The 18,238-nt window shown below is 46.0% G+C and overlaps 3 protein-coding genes across 3 annotated transcripts; 2 read left to right on the plus strand and 1 right to left on the minus strand.

Moving 5' to 3' along the window:
• The first annotated feature begins 213 nt into the window (after window positions 1-213).
• LOC134444705 (protein Wnt-8a-like) lies at window positions 214-2,664 on the plus strand. The gene is made up of 4 exons (XM_063193931.1): window positions 214-284; window positions 801-973; window positions 1,186-1,454; window positions 1,750-2,664. The coding sequence occupies exons 1-4, from the start codon at window positions 214-216 to the stop codon at window positions 2,389-2,391; spliced, it is 1,155 nt and encodes a 384-aa protein (XP_063050001.1). The 3' UTR covers window positions 2,392-2,664.
• An 846-nt stretch (window positions 2,665-3,510) lies between these two features.
• On the plus strand, window positions 3,511-7,830 carry LOC134444706 (protein Wnt-8a-like). Its single transcript, XM_063193932.1, has 5 exons — window positions 3,511-3,537; window positions 3,806-3,944; window positions 4,056-4,181; window positions 5,710-5,852; window positions 7,279-7,830. The coding sequence occupies exons 1-5, from the start codon at window positions 3,523-3,525 to the stop codon at window positions 7,828-7,830; spliced, it is 975 nt and encodes a 324-aa protein (XP_063050002.1). The 5' UTR covers window positions 3,511-3,522.
• Window positions 7,831-14,626: 6,796 nt separating this feature from the next.
• syce3 (synaptonemal complex central element protein 3) lies at window positions 14,627-18,193 on the minus strand. Its single transcript, XM_063193928.1, has 4 exons — window positions 18,081-18,193; window positions 17,833-17,955; window positions 16,694-16,799; window positions 14,627-15,539 (listed from the first exon to the last, which is right to left on the minus strand). Exons 3-4 carry the CDS (start codon window positions 16,797-16,799, stop codon window positions 15,358-15,360), a joined length of 288 nt encoding a protein of 95 aa, XP_063049998.1. The 5' UTR covers window positions 17,833-17,955; window positions 18,081-18,193; the 3' UTR covers window positions 14,627-15,357.
• Between the last annotated feature and the right edge of the window lie 45 nt (window positions 18,194-18,238).

Here is an 18,238-nt window from a genome sequence, read left to right on the forward strand (position 1 = left end):
CCAAATGTCAGAGGTGGAAACGGGGCCTGTCAGTCCGGGAGGCGGCGATATAAATATGACCCCGACCCGCCACCCTCAACACAGCAGTCACCTCTGTCTCCCTCTCGGAACACATATCACATAATCTCCATCTCATCTCTACATCTCCCTTTCGGAACCTACTGAGCAGAGCAGAGCAGAGCAGCACCAACAAATCCTCAACTCCTCAACGCAATGGATCTCTACAGACTACTGCTGTCAGCTCTCCTGTCGATATGCAGCAACCTGCTGGTCACCAGCGCCTGGTAAGTTACTCATCTGTCAACTGTTTAAGTCATTACTTGTTGCTTTTGGTTTTATTCTCTCGACGCTCTTACACACACATATAGCAATCATACAAATATAACGTATGCCAACACTGAGGAAAAATGCCTTCAAAGTAGGCCTATTGGTATTAGGTTGATATTGTAGTTAGGCCTACTGCAAATTTGACAGAGTAATATATCTGAAATGGGACATATTTGGTGTTATTCACACAATGTTCTGTCTAAACTCAATTTTGACAAAAACATGATGATACCCTTTGCCTTTGTGCGGCATATAATGGAATAGAATAGAATATAATAGAATAGAATAGAATAGAATAGAATAGAATAATGTGTCACTGTATCGCGTGCAACGAAATTGAGCATCCCTTGATGATTGTGGCAAAATATGTAAAAACATTAACAAATAGATATATTAAAAATAGATATATTAAAAATCATCTCGTGACTGTGTTGGTGACCTGTGCCCTTCCTCTGTTCTCTCCTGTCCTGCAGGTCGGTGAATAATTTCCTGATGACGGGCCCCAAGGCCTACCTGACCTACGCCGGCAGCGTCCAGAGCGGCGCGCGGAAAGGCATCGAGGAGTGTAAACACCAGTTCTCGTGGGACCGGTGGAACTGCCCCGAGAGCGCGCTGCAGCTCTCCACACACAGTGGCGCACGAGGAGGTGAGTTCTTTGCTCCTTTTATTTTCTTTTATTCTTTGCTCCTTTTTTGTTAGATGCTCAATTGGGTTAGGATTTCATCAAAGTGATGTAAAAGCTAAAATGCTGCGCTGCTATATTCTCATTTTGTACTTTTATAGTAGAGCTACATTGCACGTATTTCTACTGTGTTCTCAAATTGACATTTTTTTAAAATATATAATTCTATCCAACAGCCACGAGAGAGACCGCGTTCGTGCATGCCATCAGTGCCGCGGGGGTGATGCACGCGCTCACCAAGAACTGCAGCATGGGCGAGCTGAGTCACTGCGGCTGCGACGACTCCAACATCGGCAAGATGGGGGGGCGCGGCTGGATGTGGGGCGGCTGCAGCGACAACGTGGACTTCGGCGAGAACATCAGCAAGCAGTTCGTGGACGCGCTGGAGAACGGCCACGACGCACGCGCCGCTGTCAACCTGCACAACAACGAGGCCGGACGACAGGTGAGTTATGACACACACACACACACACACACACACACACACACACACACACACACACACACACACACAGAGAGAGAGTTATAACGCAGCTATAACACGTCTTAAGAGACTAACACAAAACACAGAGAGAGAGAGAGAGAGCGAGAGCGAGAGAGAGAGAGAGAGAGAGAGAGAGAGAGAGAGAGAGAGAATCCAACAAAAAAGACATTCATATCAGGTGTCATGTTGATTTCTGGGCATGCGCAAGTGGCATTGTGTACTAATGACGCCTTCCTCTCTTTTCTTTCTGTCTCAGGCTGTTCGGGCCACCATGAAGCGCGCGTGCAAGTGCCACGGCGTGTCGGGAAGCTGCAGCATTCAGACCTGCTGGATGCAGCTCGCGGACTTCCGGGATGTCGGTAACTACCTGAAGGTCAAGCATGACCAGGCGCAGCTGCTGGAGATGGACAAGAGGCGCGTGCGAGCCGGCAACAGCGCGCGCGCAAACGCAGGCAACGTGGCCACGGCAACAACCGACAACCACAGCAACGGCAACCGCGGGGGCATTCTGGCCGAGGCCTTCACCACCGTCGCGCGCTCTGAACTCATCTACCTAGAGAGCTCGCCAGACTACTGCGCGCGGAACCTGAGCCTCGGCCTCCACGGCACCGAAGGGCGCGAGTGTCTGCAGAGCGGCGACAATAATAATCTGAATCTCTCGCAGTGGGAGAAGCGCAGCTGCAGGCGCCTCTGTCACGAGTGCGGCTACCGCGTGGAGCAGCGTCGCGTGGAGACCTCCAGCAGCTGCAACTGCAAATTCCACTGGTGCTGCACGGTCACGTGCGATACCTGCACTCAGGTGGTCACCAAATACTATTGCGCGCCGCGACGCAACAAAGGGCGCAAGTCAAAGAACGGCAGCACGAGAAGGAGACACCATCGCAATAGGAAACATTGAGTTGGTGGACTGTGAAAAAAAAGACTTTTAGGGTTCTGTGAACTCGCAATTAAAATCAAATGTACTTATAACTTTATGTAACTTATTGTTTACATAATCCATCTGATTTCCACAGTTGAGCCTGGTGTTCAGACAAGACCTCAGCTGCAGAACTCATTGTGATGTACTTCCCTTCTCTCTGACACGCACTGCACGACGGACCAGCGAAGAGAGATTAGGCATTTATTTATTTATTTCACTCCTGTGCCAAAGTTGTCTTCTGTTTCACGACGAGCAAAAATACTATATATCTCACTATCAAATAATAATGTTAAGAAATAAGAAATAAAAAAATAATAATACTTGTCACCACGCGTGTGTGTGTGTTTGTGTCCGGGGAAGCCGACAAGAGGGGGCAAAGGGGTCACAAATCCCGGGCCCAGGGAAATGGAGGGCCCATAATTGGTTCCTCGTTACATTAAATGTATTGGGTGTGGGGGCCCTTTCAGATTACATTGTTCTGGGCTCAGCCAAAGCTGTCAACGGCCCTGTTTGTGTCCACTATGTTGATTGGGTCGTCGGGTCTCGGGCAGGCTATGATGTGCTGGGCCGCAGTTATGCGGGTCCTTCACGGGGAGTCTTTGATATTCCGTGGAGGCGTTTCCTCTTTTGCCTCACCCGGACGTGTCATTGCTCCTGATTCAAGACTATTATCCAGTCTCTCTCCTGCTATACAGCTGATCTGTAGCGTCCTAAATAGAGAGACGGAGACAGAAAGTTTTGAGGTCATGGAGGCGCTTGTTCATTACTAAGACTTAAAGAAGCCGCCAGGCATCATCCAGAGACAGAGCAAGCGAACACCACCTGTGGAGTTATTATTGGTTATTAATAGCTTGTTGTTCCAGACTTTTATAGATTCATTGTTTTCCATTTCCACGGCTCGTTTAGCTGCAGAGAGCCGACCATGCTCCTGCTAGTCTGTTTATGCCTCATTGGTTCTGGCATCGCGCCCTATGACGCCTGGTAAGAATCTACTTCAAATGATCATAATTCCCAAGTTTGGCTTTTTAGGCTTTTGTGCATGTCTGGTGGTGTTGAGTGTGGTGACAAAACTGTATGTCTTTGTGTCGCAGGGTCCTGAACAGTGTGCTGATGTCCGGACCGAAGGTGAGCTGTGTGTGGCTGTGTGTGTGTGTGTGTGTGTGTGTGTGTGTGTGTGTGTGTGTGTGTGTGTGTGTGTGTGTGTGTGTGTGTGTGTGTGTGTGTGTGTGGTTGTTTTCATTAGGGCCATTCTAGGATAAAAGTTGGAGAAACAAGTTTGTCTGCATTCTGCAGAGTAGCCCATGATTGTTGGTGATTTGGCTTTTACGCACGTAAAATATGATGTGTGGTTTTCTGAAAGTGACCACCAGATGTGGCGGTTTGTTTTTTCTAGGCTTCCCTGACATATGCCAACAGCGTGCAAGCGGGTGCACGGAGTGGGATAGAAGAATGTAAGCATCAGTTCACGTGGGACCGTTGGAACTGTCCAGAGAGCGCGCTGCAACCCACGGCCTCAGGAGGAACGCGCGCTGGTGAGGTGCCATTCCATTCCGCAGTCGTCTACTGTCAACAGTAGTGCGCAGTTTTAACTTTGTTCATGTTTATTCATGTTCAAAATATCCCCAAAACATTCCCACATGCAGCCACTAGGGAGACGTCATTTGTCCACGCCATCAGTGCAGCCGGGGTGATGTTTACACTGACGAGGAACTGCAGTCTGGGGGAGCTCGCCAACTGCGGATGTGACGCGTCCAGAGAGGGCAAAGCAGGTAAAACTTCTACACTTTTAATGCGCACAACAAAAACAATAATAATAACGACAGCAACAACAGCAATAATAATTAGTAGGCCAATAATAATAATAAATCAATCAATCAATCAATCAATCAATCAATCAATCAATCAATCCATAGATAGATAGATAGATAGATAGATAGATAGATAGATAGATAGATAGATAGATAGATAGATAGATAGATAGATAATAATAAATAATCAAGTAATTTTTCTGTATCTCGCAAATATATCTGGAGATGCAGCAGGGCTCTAAATTAACATCAGCCAACCGCCCAAATGCTGGTGAGATTAACATCTAGGCTACTAGCCATTTTGGTTGGTGAAAAAAAGTTCATTTAGAGCCCTGTCTCGATGTATAGTTCCCCCAGCTGCACACTTTGCTGCAGTTCCACCCTGGTTGACTCTATTCTAAGTACAACTCAACACACATTAGTACAGGAGTCAGGAACTTTTGGTGGTGAGAGCCATAAAAGCCAACATTTTTAAATACATTTTCATAAGAGCCATACCATTTTAAAAACACTGAACCCAATCAAAAGCATGTAGGCCTATTTCAATTAGGCCCAACAATTTTAGAGTGTACTGTCAAGTTATTGCTTTTCTTGATAACAGGTAAGTAGGCTATAGGGTTGCCAACCCCTGTCCCGTTTCAACTCAATACAGAACCCGTACTTTTATTTATGAATACAGGACGATTCCATATTTCAAGGAATGGGTGGCGACGATTCCATATTTCAAGGAATGGGTGGCAACCCTGGATAAGTAAGAGCCATATACAGTTCCCAAAAGAGCCACATGTGACCCCTGCATTAGTAGATATGCGTATGGGGCGCGCCCCATATTGGAGAGCATCACCCAGTGGTGTGAGCAAGAACATCATCTTTTGCCTGATGAAGACCTGTAGGTCGAAACGTTGCTCCATTAAATACACAATAGACAAGCAGTGTCGCGGACTTCTCTTTTCACTTGGATTTACTCTCTTTGTCGTGCACCTGGCCCATCGGGTGGGATGTGCACACATCTACTCCTCTGAACAAGAACATCATTGTCAATACTTCTCCTGTTCAGCTCATGGACTCTACATCAACGATATGCTAGCAGTCACAGGGTAGCTTTGCATTCACACAAGCAGCGCAAAACACCACCACACACAGCTGAACAGACCATACCTTATACCACTGCACAGAGTTTAACAGACCACAACTTTCACCACCACACACAGCTGAACAGACCAAACCTTATACCACTGCACAGAGTTTAACAGACCACAACTTTCACCACCACACACAGCTGAACAGACCAAACCTTATACCACTGCACAGAGTCTACCAGACCAAAAGTACCACCACACACACAGCTAGACATTCAACATATCCTGCAGACAGGCACAGAATGGATGTAGGAATGCTGCAGTGATCATCATCATCTCTCTCTCTCTCTCTCTCTCTCTCTCTCTCTCTCTCTCTCTCTCTCTCTCTCTCTTTCTCTCTCTCTCCGCAGGTGGGGGAGGCTGGGTGTGGGGCGGCTGCAGTGACAATGTGGACTTTGGGGGGCGGATCTCCAGGCAGTACCTGGACACTCAGGAGACGGGACAGGACTGGAGGGCACGCATGAACCTGCACAACAACGAGGCCGGCAGACAGGTGAGCAGTGATACCTCCATCTCCCTCCATCTCCATCTCTCTCTCCCTCCATCTCTCCCTCTCTCCCTCTCTTACTACGGGCCTATGCAGGCAGACAGGTGAGCAGTGATACCTCCATCTCCATCTCTTACTACAACAACGAGGCCGGCAGACAGGTGAGCAGTGATACCTCCCTCTCCATCTCTTACTACAACAACGAGGCAGGCAGACAGGTGAGCAGTGATACCTCCATCTCTCCCTCCCTCTCTCCATCTCTTACTACAACAACGAGGCAGGCAGACAGGTGAGCAGTGATACCTCCATCTCTCCCTCCCTCTCTCCATCTCTTACTACGGGCCTATGCAGGCAGACAGGTGAGCAGTGATACCTCCATCTCCCTTTCTCTCTTTCTCTCCCTCCATCCATCTCTCTTTCTCTCTTTCTCTTACTACGGGCCTATGCAGGCAGACAGGTGAGCAGTGATACCTCCATCTCTCCCTCTCTCCCTCTCTCTCTCCCTCCATCTCCCTCTCTCCATCTCTTACTACGGGCCTATGCAGGCAGACAGGTGAGCAGTGATACCTCCATCTCCCTCCCTCTCCCTCTCTTACTACGGGCCTATGCAGGCAGACAGGTGAGCAGTGATACCTCCATCTCTCTTTCTCTCTCTCTCTCTCCATCTCTTACTACGGGCCTATGCAGGCAGACAGGTGAGCAGTGATACCTCCATCTCTCCCTCTCTCTCTCTCCCTCCCTCTCTGTCTTTCTCTCTCTCGCTCTCCTCACCCTCTCTCTCTCATCACTTCACCAACTCTCTCTTTCCCTCTCTTTTACCCCCCGTGTCTCTCTCCCTCTCTCTTTTCTCTCTCTCCCTCTCTCTGTCTATCACCTCACCTCCACCTCTCTCTCTCTAGAACCTGACCACACACCCATCTCTCTTTATTCTCTCTCTCTCTCTCTCTCCCCGGTATCACACCAGGATCTCTGTCTGTCCTCCATCACTCTATCCTCACCACTACCAAGATGGTCCATCTCTCTCTCTCTGCCCTGCAACGTCATCTCTCCATCTCTCTCTTCCCCACAGCTGCATGTGTTCCTATCTTTCTCCCCTCCATCTCTCCTGAGTACGCCTCCATCTCTGTTTGCCCCTCATTTTGGTCTCTCTCTCTCTCCTCCTCTCTTACTACGGGCCTATGTAGGCATCTCTGTCTCTCTGTCTCTCTGTCTCTCTCTCTCTCCTCCTCCTCCTCTCTTACTACGGGCCTATGTAGGCATCTCTCTCTCTCTCTCTCTCTCTCTCTCTCTCTCTCTCATCCTCTCTTACTACGGGCCTATGTAGACATTTCTCTCTCTCTCTCTCTTTCTCTCTCTGTCTCCTCTAGTTCTTTCTATATTTCTCTCTCTCCCCTATCCACCCCTCCATCCTCATCTTCTCTTCTCTTCTCAGGCTGTGAAGGCCAATATGCGTCGCGCGTGTCGGTGCCATGGGCTCTCCCAGAGCTGCAGTGTGCACACTTGTTGGCTGCAGCTCGCTGACTTCCGGGATGTCGGTAACTACCTGAAGGTCAAGTACGGCCACGCGCACAAGCTGGAGCTGGACAAGAGGCGCGTGCGCGCAGGCAACGTGGCCGACAACCGCGGCGTTCTGACAGACGCGTTCGGCAGCATCTCGCGCACCGAGCTCGTCTATTTGGAGGACTCGCCAGACTACTGCGCGAGGAACCTGAGCCTCGGTCTCCACGGCACCGAAGGACGCGAGTGTCTGCAGAGCGGCGACAATCTTTCCCAGTGGGAGAAGCGCAGCTGCAGGCGCCTCTGTCACGAGTGCGGCTACCGCGTGGAGCAGCGTCGCGTGGAGACCTCCAGTAGCTGCAACTGCAAGTTCCACTGGTGCTGCACAGTCAAGTGCGATACCTGCACTCAGGTAATAGTGAAACACGTCTGCGCACGAAAGCACGGAGGCCAAAGTCGGAGAAACCGTGGGAAAAAGCATATGTAAGCGGAACGAGGCACGGACAAACTTACATCACCTCAAACCATTTGTCAGACGATTTTAAACACTGTTTGTATTTATGTTTAAGACTAATGAATACATAAGACGGCTGTATTAAGATATGGGTTTGTTTAGGATGTGTGTGTTCAAGAGGATTAGTAGATTAGCGCTGGTATCCATCTCTCAATACACGTCAGGTTGAGGCGAATAAACACACTCGGCGGATCAGCAGCGCTTTGACACCTCGCTCGCGACCCCGCTGGGTTGCAGACCGACTTTGATATGCGGACATCCCTGCAGGGCGCGCGCAGCAGCCTATAATTCCGGTGCCCTCGTGAATGGATTCGTGGTGTTCTGAGGGAACACTCACACCTCGCGAGCCCCTGCACGGCTGCATAACAACTCATCAAAAGGGGTGCGCACGCGGAGAGCACCGAACTACAGAAGGAAGACAAATAAACAAAACTCGGAAAGGGCTCAGCTGAGAATTTGCAATAGTTAGAACTACTGCTGAAGGTCTTCAGACAAGCCCGAGTTTCACTGACTGCATGTAGCAGGACAACCTAATATACAAACTGTCTCTGGACCCCCGGGACCTAAGAATAGGCCTACCCCGCCCCAGCTCGAAATAGCAAACATCGTTGTCCCTTAATGTTGCCAATATTGTAATGCGAAAATCACAGGACATGTCAATGCATAAGTGAATACTACAGTAAGCCTAAGCTACTGCATATTCATTTTCAAGATGTAATGCAATCAGCGCCTTCTCTCTGCCAGCCCCAGTTTGGGAGTGACTGTGTGCTGTTTAGAGACTAATGATTATAATGCTGCTGCCTATGTGTTTATAATGGAATATCAGAGCTGCATGTGTTTTCATTTGGCTTGAGGGTTAAAGCGACACCATGTAGAAAGTTACTTGTGCACAATCCCTGGTGCTGAGCAAAAAGATTACGTATTTTTTGAAAAAAGGTTTGCACACTCCTTTGGATTTTTTTCTTCTTAAAGTTATTTTTTCTTCTTTTTATTCATTCATTCAATGGCAATGACGTTTTGACCTCTCGGCCTTCCTCAGAATCTGATCGAAACGTCATTGCCATTGAATGAATGAATAAAAAGAAGAAAAAATAACTTAAAGCGACACCATACCATTTCTGGAAATAAGATACACTGACCTTTTTCCTGTTCTCCAAGCCATTCTCTAGTCAGGTGATATTGATTTTAGTTCGAAGGTAGTAATCAGATCAGATTTAGATAACTTTATGAGTCCCATCAGAAGGGCAATTCAGCTTGCGGTCCCAGTCTCCATCAGTCAATGAATAAATAGTATTAATAAAAAGTTTAGAAAATGAAATACAAAACCTAAAGAAAACAAAAAAAAAACAATAAATAAATAAGAAAACAAAAGACATACACATTTTAACACATACATTCAAACACCCTGTCCTGTCAGTGATGAGCAGCCCTCAGTAAATTAAGTGGTCAGTAGTGAACTAATGTGAGCTGGTCTTGTAAGATGTGATGAGTAGCAAGCTTGGAAATAGGAGTTAGACTCAGAGAATGCCTGGAAGTACAAGAGAAAGGTAAAGCTCAATTATTTAACTCATGGGTGGGGAACCTTTTTCATTCGAGGGGCCACTTCAAAGTCTTCCAAGGGCCCGTACTATGAACACAAACCAGGATTTCCCCCTGCACTTTAGGCCTATATTGAAAGCAGCCACCTTTACAACAGACCTCACCTCCTCTAAGTCCCCTGAAATACAATGTAACTGTATTGCAAAGGTAATTTCTAAGAATCCTTTACAAAACATGCCATATTTCATGTGAAGCTGCATAGCAGTCAAATTATACCAGGGGCCGAATAAACGGCCTGTTACAGCCATTTTGATACTTTTTATGTTTTGGCCTTATAAGGTAATATTTTGGGTTAAATGTAAGATACTTGATTATTATGTGGAAGATTAACTGACTGGTTATGGATGGATTATGTTTAGTTTTTGTTTTTATGTCATAGGGCATTTAGTCGAGTTTGGGTTGGTTTTGAGTTGAATGGGGAAACGCAGCCCGGTCTGATACATTATTTCGACCGTACTCACTTAATTCTATCACTATTTCATCTTACTTTCGTTTAGCTGGACTGTCTTCTTTATTTTAATTGAGGTTTCATTCATGAGTTTTTACCATTCTGGACAACAATAAATACTTTTGCACCGTACGATTGAGGAGTGCGCGTACTGAAATCCCTGCCGAGGCCTAGTGCTTTTCCATTCCTTGGACCATCGAAAATTGGACTCACACGGCCCTCCAGACATAGGTCCCCCACCCCTGATTTAACTCATAGGGAGGTGTAAAATGAGTTTAATACCAGAAATGGAACAGCATCATTTTAACTGCCTTCAGTCAAAGAGATCAGTTACGATTGGATGCATGTGCAACATCGACAGTAACAAATGTAGGAAATGTCACAGATAACAGTCGACTTGTTTTGTTTTTATATAATTATTATTTATTAGGTGTCATGGCATCAAGTGCCTATTTCACCATTTCACAATGTTGATTAAAAAACATATTCACTATGTTATCATTTATGTAACAGTTTTATAAAAATGTAATACATTACATTTATTCATGTTAACGTTATAAGCTTTCAACAGATAACATTGTATATTGACATTTGTGTGTATGTGTGTGTGATTTGAGGTTCTGGTCGGTGTGTGTGTGTGTGTGGTTAGAGGTTCTGATCGGTGTGTGTGTGTGTGTGTGTGTGTGTGTGTGTGTGTGTTGGAGGTTCTGGTCGGTGTGTGTGTGTGTGTGTGTGTTAGAGGTTCTGGTCGGTGTGTGTGTGTGTGTGTGTGTTAGAGGTTCTGGTCGGTGTGTGTGTGTGTGTGTGTGTGTGTGTGTGTGTGTGTGTGTGTGTGTGTGTGTGTGTGTTAGAGGTTCTGGTCGGTGTGTGTGAGGTCTGCTGTCTCCTCAGGCGTCAGTAGCAGCCACATCTCTGGATGGGTGAAGCACAGGTTCACATCACACAGCAGCAGCTCCGCATGCACTACACACACACACACACACACACACACACACACACACACACACACACACACACACACACACACACACACAGTAACACTTGATTATACAATCACAGGTTCACATCACACAGGAGCAGCTCCGCATGCACTACACACACACACACACACACACACACACACACACACACACACACACACACACACAGTAACACTTGATTATACAATCACAGGTTCACATCACACAGGAGCAGCTCCGCATGCACTACACACACACACACACACACACACACACACACACACACACACACACACACACACACACACACACACACACACACACACAGGACAGCATCTTACTGTCTGCTTGTAGGTAGGAGGGCCAGAATATGTGACAAACGTGTATGTGACGAGAAAAGTAGACACAAGAATACAGAAAGAGACAGCTAGGCAACGAGAGAGATATGGAGATAGAACATGCAGAGTATCTTATATTGTGTGTGTGTGTGTGTGTGTGTGTGTGTGCATACATACAGGAGGCAGGTGCATGGGTAATGAGGTGTGTGTGTGCGTGTGTGCATGATTGAGAGAGAGAGAGAGTGAGTGAGTGAGTGTTCCTATCTGTGTGTGTGCATGTGTGTGTGTGTGTGTGTGTGGATGCGTGCTTGTCTGTGTGTGTGTGTGCGTGTCTGCGTCTGTGTGTGTGTGTGCGTGTATGTGTGTGTGTGCATGTGTGTGTGTAGGGCCATACAGACCTATGAGGTTGTCCAGTTGTGTTGAGGAGGAGTCCAGCTGAGTCAGGAGCTGCTGTAACGCCTCACACACCTCACGCCTGCCTACTGCTGCCTGCATCTACACACACACACACACACACACACACACACACACACACACACACACACACACACCTCATTACCTGCTGTAACGCCTCACACACCTCATGCCTGCCTGCTGCTGCATCTACAGTGTACACACACACACACACACACACACACACACACTTCATTATCTGCTGTAACGCCTCACACACCTCACGCTTGCCTGCTGCCTGCATCTACACACACACACACACACCCACACACACTCACACACACACACACACACACACACACACACACACACACACACACACACACACACACACACCTCATTACCTGCCTGCATCTACACACACACACATACACACCTCATTACCCGTGCACCTGTCTCCTGTCTGCATCCAGACACACACACACACACCTCGCTATCCCCACACCTGCCTGCTGACTGTATGCACGCACGCACGCACACACACGCACTTACACACACGCACGCACACACAGGCATTGGAGCATTTGCCTGATGCCTGCGTCGACATTACATTATTTTACACTTAGTTAACGGTTTCATACAAAACAACTTAGACTTATTTAGGTTCAGGTATTGGTTACAGTCCCTGGAGCAATGTGGGGTTTGGTCAAGGGCACCTCAGCGATGGATGAATATTGTGGCAAGGGTGGGATTTGAACCTGCAACCTCCTGATCTAAAGGCCAGCGCCACGCCCACAAACACATGCACATGCACAGCCATACAACACATTAGAAACCAAAGCTGTAGCACGAGTTCAGCCAAGAAGACTCTAGTGCAGGGGTGGGAAATTATTTTGGCCTACGGGCCACATTGGGTGTGGAATATTGACTGATGGCTCGGATGTCGCGGGCAACTTGCCCTCGTCAACCGTAAGAAATAGTGTGCACTGATATAATTTGTCAGTTTTGCCATTACTGCACACGTGCACATCATATGAATTTTATTTAGATGTAGCTTATGTAATTGGTTATCTTAAATTTGCAAGAGCCCTGTTTTGGGTAGCCATTTTAAGAATGTTGAGTGATCGTATGAGTTTTGATTTAAAAGTCGCCTTTCTTGTAAAGGCTCAGGAGGCCACATGAAATGAGTCAGCAGGCCGCATGTGGCCCCCCAGGCCTGAGTTTGCCCACGTCTGCTCTTGTGTCACGTTACACTACACCAGTGGTTCTCAAACTTTTCCCATCATTCCCCCCTTCGGAGGGTCTGGATGCTTCCGAGGCCCCCCCCCATTACCAATGCCATAACCGAATGTCACTTAAGGCCTACAGTCATGAAATGCTTATGAAATGACATGGACATAATGTTTATGACTTATCTATGACATAATGTTGGTGAGGGCTTAACATGTATTTCTTATTGGAGACACAGGAAATAATTTCCTTGGAGGAAAAAAAAACAAAATCAGATGTCACACGCCCCCCCTGTGATGCCTCCTCGTCCCCCCACTTTGAGAAACACTGCACTACACATTACACTACACACTACACATTATATTCACATTTACGTATAATGTGGTGTTCACTTTACATACACTTTGTTTTATTTCTGAGGACTTTCACCTTACAATAACACCATACTGCATGTCTGGATGGAATATTTACAGTAAAGGAACAGTGTGTAGGATGGTGGCCAGAGTAGGTATTGCAACTATGCTGCTCATTGACACTCTACTGTCAACTACCTAATTTGATCATTTCAAGGATATTAAATAAATGATGAATTAATATTTACTAGTATGATCAAAGTACAGGAAGTCTTGCAGCTAAATATTTCCCGAATGATGGAAATGGTGAACAATGGAGAAGACCCCCCTTTTCAAGTATGAAAAGCGGTAATTTCCCAGTCATAATGTATACTTACAATTTCATGGTGGTGGTAAGTATTCATGAAAAAGCTAACATTTGTGAATGGGCAGTGTAAATTCTGGAAATAAACTACTAAACACATTACAGAGTAAACGTTTAAACATATCAAAGTGTAGCAGTGTGCCTCAGGCCGTCTAAAGGTCCCCTAGCCCCTGAACGCTGTAATAGTCACTGAGAGGACTTTACTACCATAGTGCTAGTATGCCTTCCCCAGTCAACAGGCAGAGTCGAGGGTCCCGGTTTACTGATGTTTTATTTGCACAACTCATTCATACACATGCAGACGTTGAAACACCATAGAACACTGTTCCCGCTTGTTGACTACGAAAGGATGTCGTTACTTGGGTAACTCTTCTTCTCTTAAAGTGATACTTAAGTGATACTACAGCTACACTACTACCACATCACAGAGGGCTTTAAACAAAGGTGTAAAGGTTTTAACTTTTTTTATTTCTCGGGGAAAATCCCTGGACCCCCAACAATGTACTGAACCCCCTCTTAACATCTGGCTTAAAATCCCATGGAAGACTGAGGAGGACCTTCCTTTTGGCCCAAGGCAAGTTTGGGCCCATGGAATCAACATCCTCTGCATGGCTATTCACCTTATTGAAGGAGTATGAGTTTGAAGCCCGCACATTCCAAAAAAAAAAAAAATCTGACCAGGAAGCAGGGCAACCAAATGACCAAAGATGAAAACGTCAGCTTCAACCAGGAGGTTTGTTTTTTTTGCTCCCACTTCTTTTTATCTTTTCAGAAGAATACCCAAAACGTTACAGACTATTTTTTTTTAAAGTAGGAGCAAAAAAAATCCTTGACGAAGCAGACTTTTTCATCTTTAGCTCTCCACGTCATTGTCCAATCAGATGGCATCCAGGGCCCCACCTGCCAGCTGATTGGACAAAGTGTGTGTGTGTGTGGGGGGCGGGGACTCAATTATTGTACAGTACAATTGTGACAAGATGCGGAATTGAAAAATTAGTCTAATGTTGACTTTGGGTTTTCAATCTTGTTAATACTTAATGGATTGACAACCACATTTACTTTACAACACAGACGACAACACAACATTTACCAGACCAATGTTTATTACTGAACATCTCATAGACCAGTACACATCATGTACCAATTAACATAGCATTGTCCAGTGTACAGTTCATTACTGAACATTGTAACATTAATAAATAAATACAAACAGTACTTACAGCTATGCAGTTAATGAACTACTCGTGAAACACACTGCTAACATCACGGTACAGTGAGCTATACCAACAGCTTACCCCCCAACAACATAGTCAACACACCAATGGCCTATCAGTGTGGTGTCACACACACACGCACGCGCACACACACACACAGTCAGACTGCGCGTGTGGTCTTCCAGGGTTATAGTGTGACTGCACAGTTGGTGCATGGTCTGCTCCAGTACAGCAGTGTAGGCCAGACAGAGGTAGAGTGTTCCACTGGTGGAATTCTAGTGGTGCGCTGGTGCAGTTCTAGAGTGTTGCGCTGGTGTCACTGGTGCAGTTCTGGAGTGTTCCACTGGTGGAATTCTAGTGTTGCGCTGATGCAGTTCTAGAGTTTTGCGCTGGTGTCGCTGACTGCGGTGTCTCTGGTGTTCTAGAGTGTTGCGCTGGTGCAGTTCTAGAGTGTTGCGCTGGTGTCGCTGACTGCGGTCTCTGGTGTTCTAGAGTGTTGCGCTGGTGTCGCTGACTGCGGTGTCTCTGGTGTTCTAGAGTATTGCGCTGGTGTCGCTGACTGCGGTGTCTCTGGTGTTCTAGAGTGTTGCGCTGGTGCAGTTCTAGAGTGTTGCGCTGGTGTCGCTGGCTGCGGTGTCTCTGGTGTGGTTGCTTGGGTTGGCCAGGTGGGGGCGCACTGCGGCCTCGCACTGCAGGTAAGCCTCCTGCAGCCGCTGCATGGCCTGGGCCTGGTCCGGATCCGTACGCAGCACCACCGAGTCATACGCCATCACGCTCAGCTGCACTAAACACACACACACACACACACACGTAAATATACATTCACATATACATATACAGCACCACCGAGTCATACGCCATCACGCTCAGCTGCACTAAACACACACACACACACACACACACACACAAACGTAAATATACATTCACATATACATATACAGCGCCACAGAGTCATATGCCATCACGCTCAGCTGCACTAAACACACACACACACACACACACACACACACACACACACACACACACACACACACACACACACACACGTAAATATACATTCACATATACATATACAGAACCACCGAGTCATATGCCATCAAGCTCAGCTGCACTAAACACACACACACACACACACACACGTAAATATACATTCACATATACTACATACATGTCACCAAGTCGCACACCATGACGCTCAGATGCATTACGCGGGGACGCACACACGTACACGCGTCGCGCACACACAAAGTATACAATATATATTAATGCAGGTTTTGTTTAACCAACACAAACTCACATATACACTTACACGTCTACCCTTTTCAGAAGTGAAAAGACTGTTATGGTACCTATGTAAACTATTGTATTTTAATAATAAAGCGGTTGGAGGAAGAAAGGAACTAGGAAGACTACAGTTTCACAATGTGCGGCCAGATTATGTTCTAAAATTGATTGGTGCCAGTTTGGTAATTCCACAGTAAATGTCTGTGGCAGGCTACTACAGTAACAGCAGTAGCGCAGCAAGATTGCCGTAGGGAAACGGGTAAAGCTTGGTGACAGCCAGCTAACTACGGTACTATTCTTTACTGCCTGGCAATGCAATGTAGGATACCTACCTGACATCTTCTACACAACCTAAAATAATTGTACCGGTAAGTCGCTTTGGATAAAAGCGTCAGCTAACTGTAATGCAGTGGTGTAGTCTACTTTTTTATGGTGGGTATAATGTATAATTGAGCATTTTATTAAGTGGGTATACTGTATACATTTTTGCCGCTCTAAATAATGGACCAATCAATTTTAAGTGGGTATACTGAAATCCCTGAAATTTTGAAGTGGGTATAGTGCGTGCGTTCTACGTAGACTACACCACTGGTGTAATATAATGTAATGTGCAATATAATGTAATGTAGTGTGGTGTAGTGTAATGTAGGCTACCTGACATGTTTTCCACAGCCTCCACCATGCGCTCCAACTCTTTAGTGGTCTGCAGTGTCTCCTGGCCACAGCTCTCCAGCAACTCACAACTAGAGGAATCTGTCATCTGGAAATTAAATATTAGATTAACATTACATTACACTACATTACATGTATATATAACACAATATTACAGCGGATGATTTTATCCAAAGCAACTTAGTTATTTTACTGGGTATTGGTTACAGTCCATAAAGCAATGTGGGGCCTAAAGAGCACTTCAGTCATGGATGGAGGGAGGTGTAGGCAGAGGTAAGAGCGGGACTCGAACATACAACCTTCTGATCTTTAGAACATCTCCCTAACCATTAGAACAGGGGTCCCCAACCTTTCTGGGTCTGAGGGATACCAACTGCTACCCGAGGGCTACCCGAAGGCTACTTTTGTTCAAAATCCTCTACTGATATCTTGACATCATTCCCAAATCACACTATGATTGAATGATGATTTGCTTATAGGTTATAAAGAAATAATAGCATATTTAAATGAAGAAAAACACTAACTGTGACTAAAATCTTACAGACGTCACTATTTATTAACATCCTTGGAGGGCACCTCGGAAGCTCCTGGAGGGCTACCTGGCGCCCGCAGGCACCACGTTGGTGACACCTGCATTAGAAAATGACTGCCCACAAACAACATTTACCCACAAAAGGGCCAGACTATCCACACAAAGTTACAAATCAAGATTATAATATTAGTAATAGGCTATGAGTATAATAAAGTATTAAGTAGCCTAATACCCTGGATAGTCTAAGAGCAACAGCTGAATATGAAAATAGCACCCAGACCCTGTATAAAAGCCACCAAACTGCTTTAGGTAAACTTAGCTAGTTAAAATTACCTATCAACAGAGTTTGAATAGACACATTTTCCCTTTGTAACAAATAATTAAACAGTTTATTTGTAGCCTACGTTTTAAACAATGTCAAACACCATTTTCCTCATACATTGATGTTTGATAACTCCTTCACTGAAGTTACAGTTAGCATAGCGAAAATAGCTAGGGCTTCAATCTGCTAGCCGCTGTTGTGTTATGCCTTTTCAAACGTCTAGATTACATAATTTGATTGTTTGACCGATTAATTGAATCGTATTACCTTGTAGTCGTGGATAAAGATGTTTTCCAAACCGACTGCAGACGATGTCGACAATATAAGCTTGGACTGTTCGTCGTTATTTGTGATATGAGCGGCAGTTAAACGTTATGGAAGCTCGTGCACCTGAATGGCCAATGCAAGTTTCACCACTCAGCCGTATTTGACAGTTATTGATTCTAAATTCTGGGCATCTGCAAAGTCATTGTTATTTCAGTCGCACACCTGCATGTTAGTTAGTAGCTACAAACCTCGGTATCCGGAGAGTGTGGAAACTTTGTTGCCGGTGGTGATTCAGACAGATACAAAGTAATGTATGTGACTGTCACTTCCCTCCTTTCATCACAGCAGTGCACTAGATGTTATTCCAGCTTCTCCCACAAGGTGGCGACAAATCATCGCCAGTGAG

This window comes from Engraulis encrasicolus, unplaced genomic scaffold (assembly GCF_034702125.1).
Source record: "Engraulis encrasicolus isolate BLACKSEA-1 unplaced genomic scaffold, IST_EnEncr_1.0 scaffold_67_np1212, whole genome shotgun sequence".
Lineage (NCBI taxonomy): Eukaryota > Metazoa > Chordata > Actinopteri > Clupeiformes > Engraulidae > Engraulis > Engraulis encrasicolus.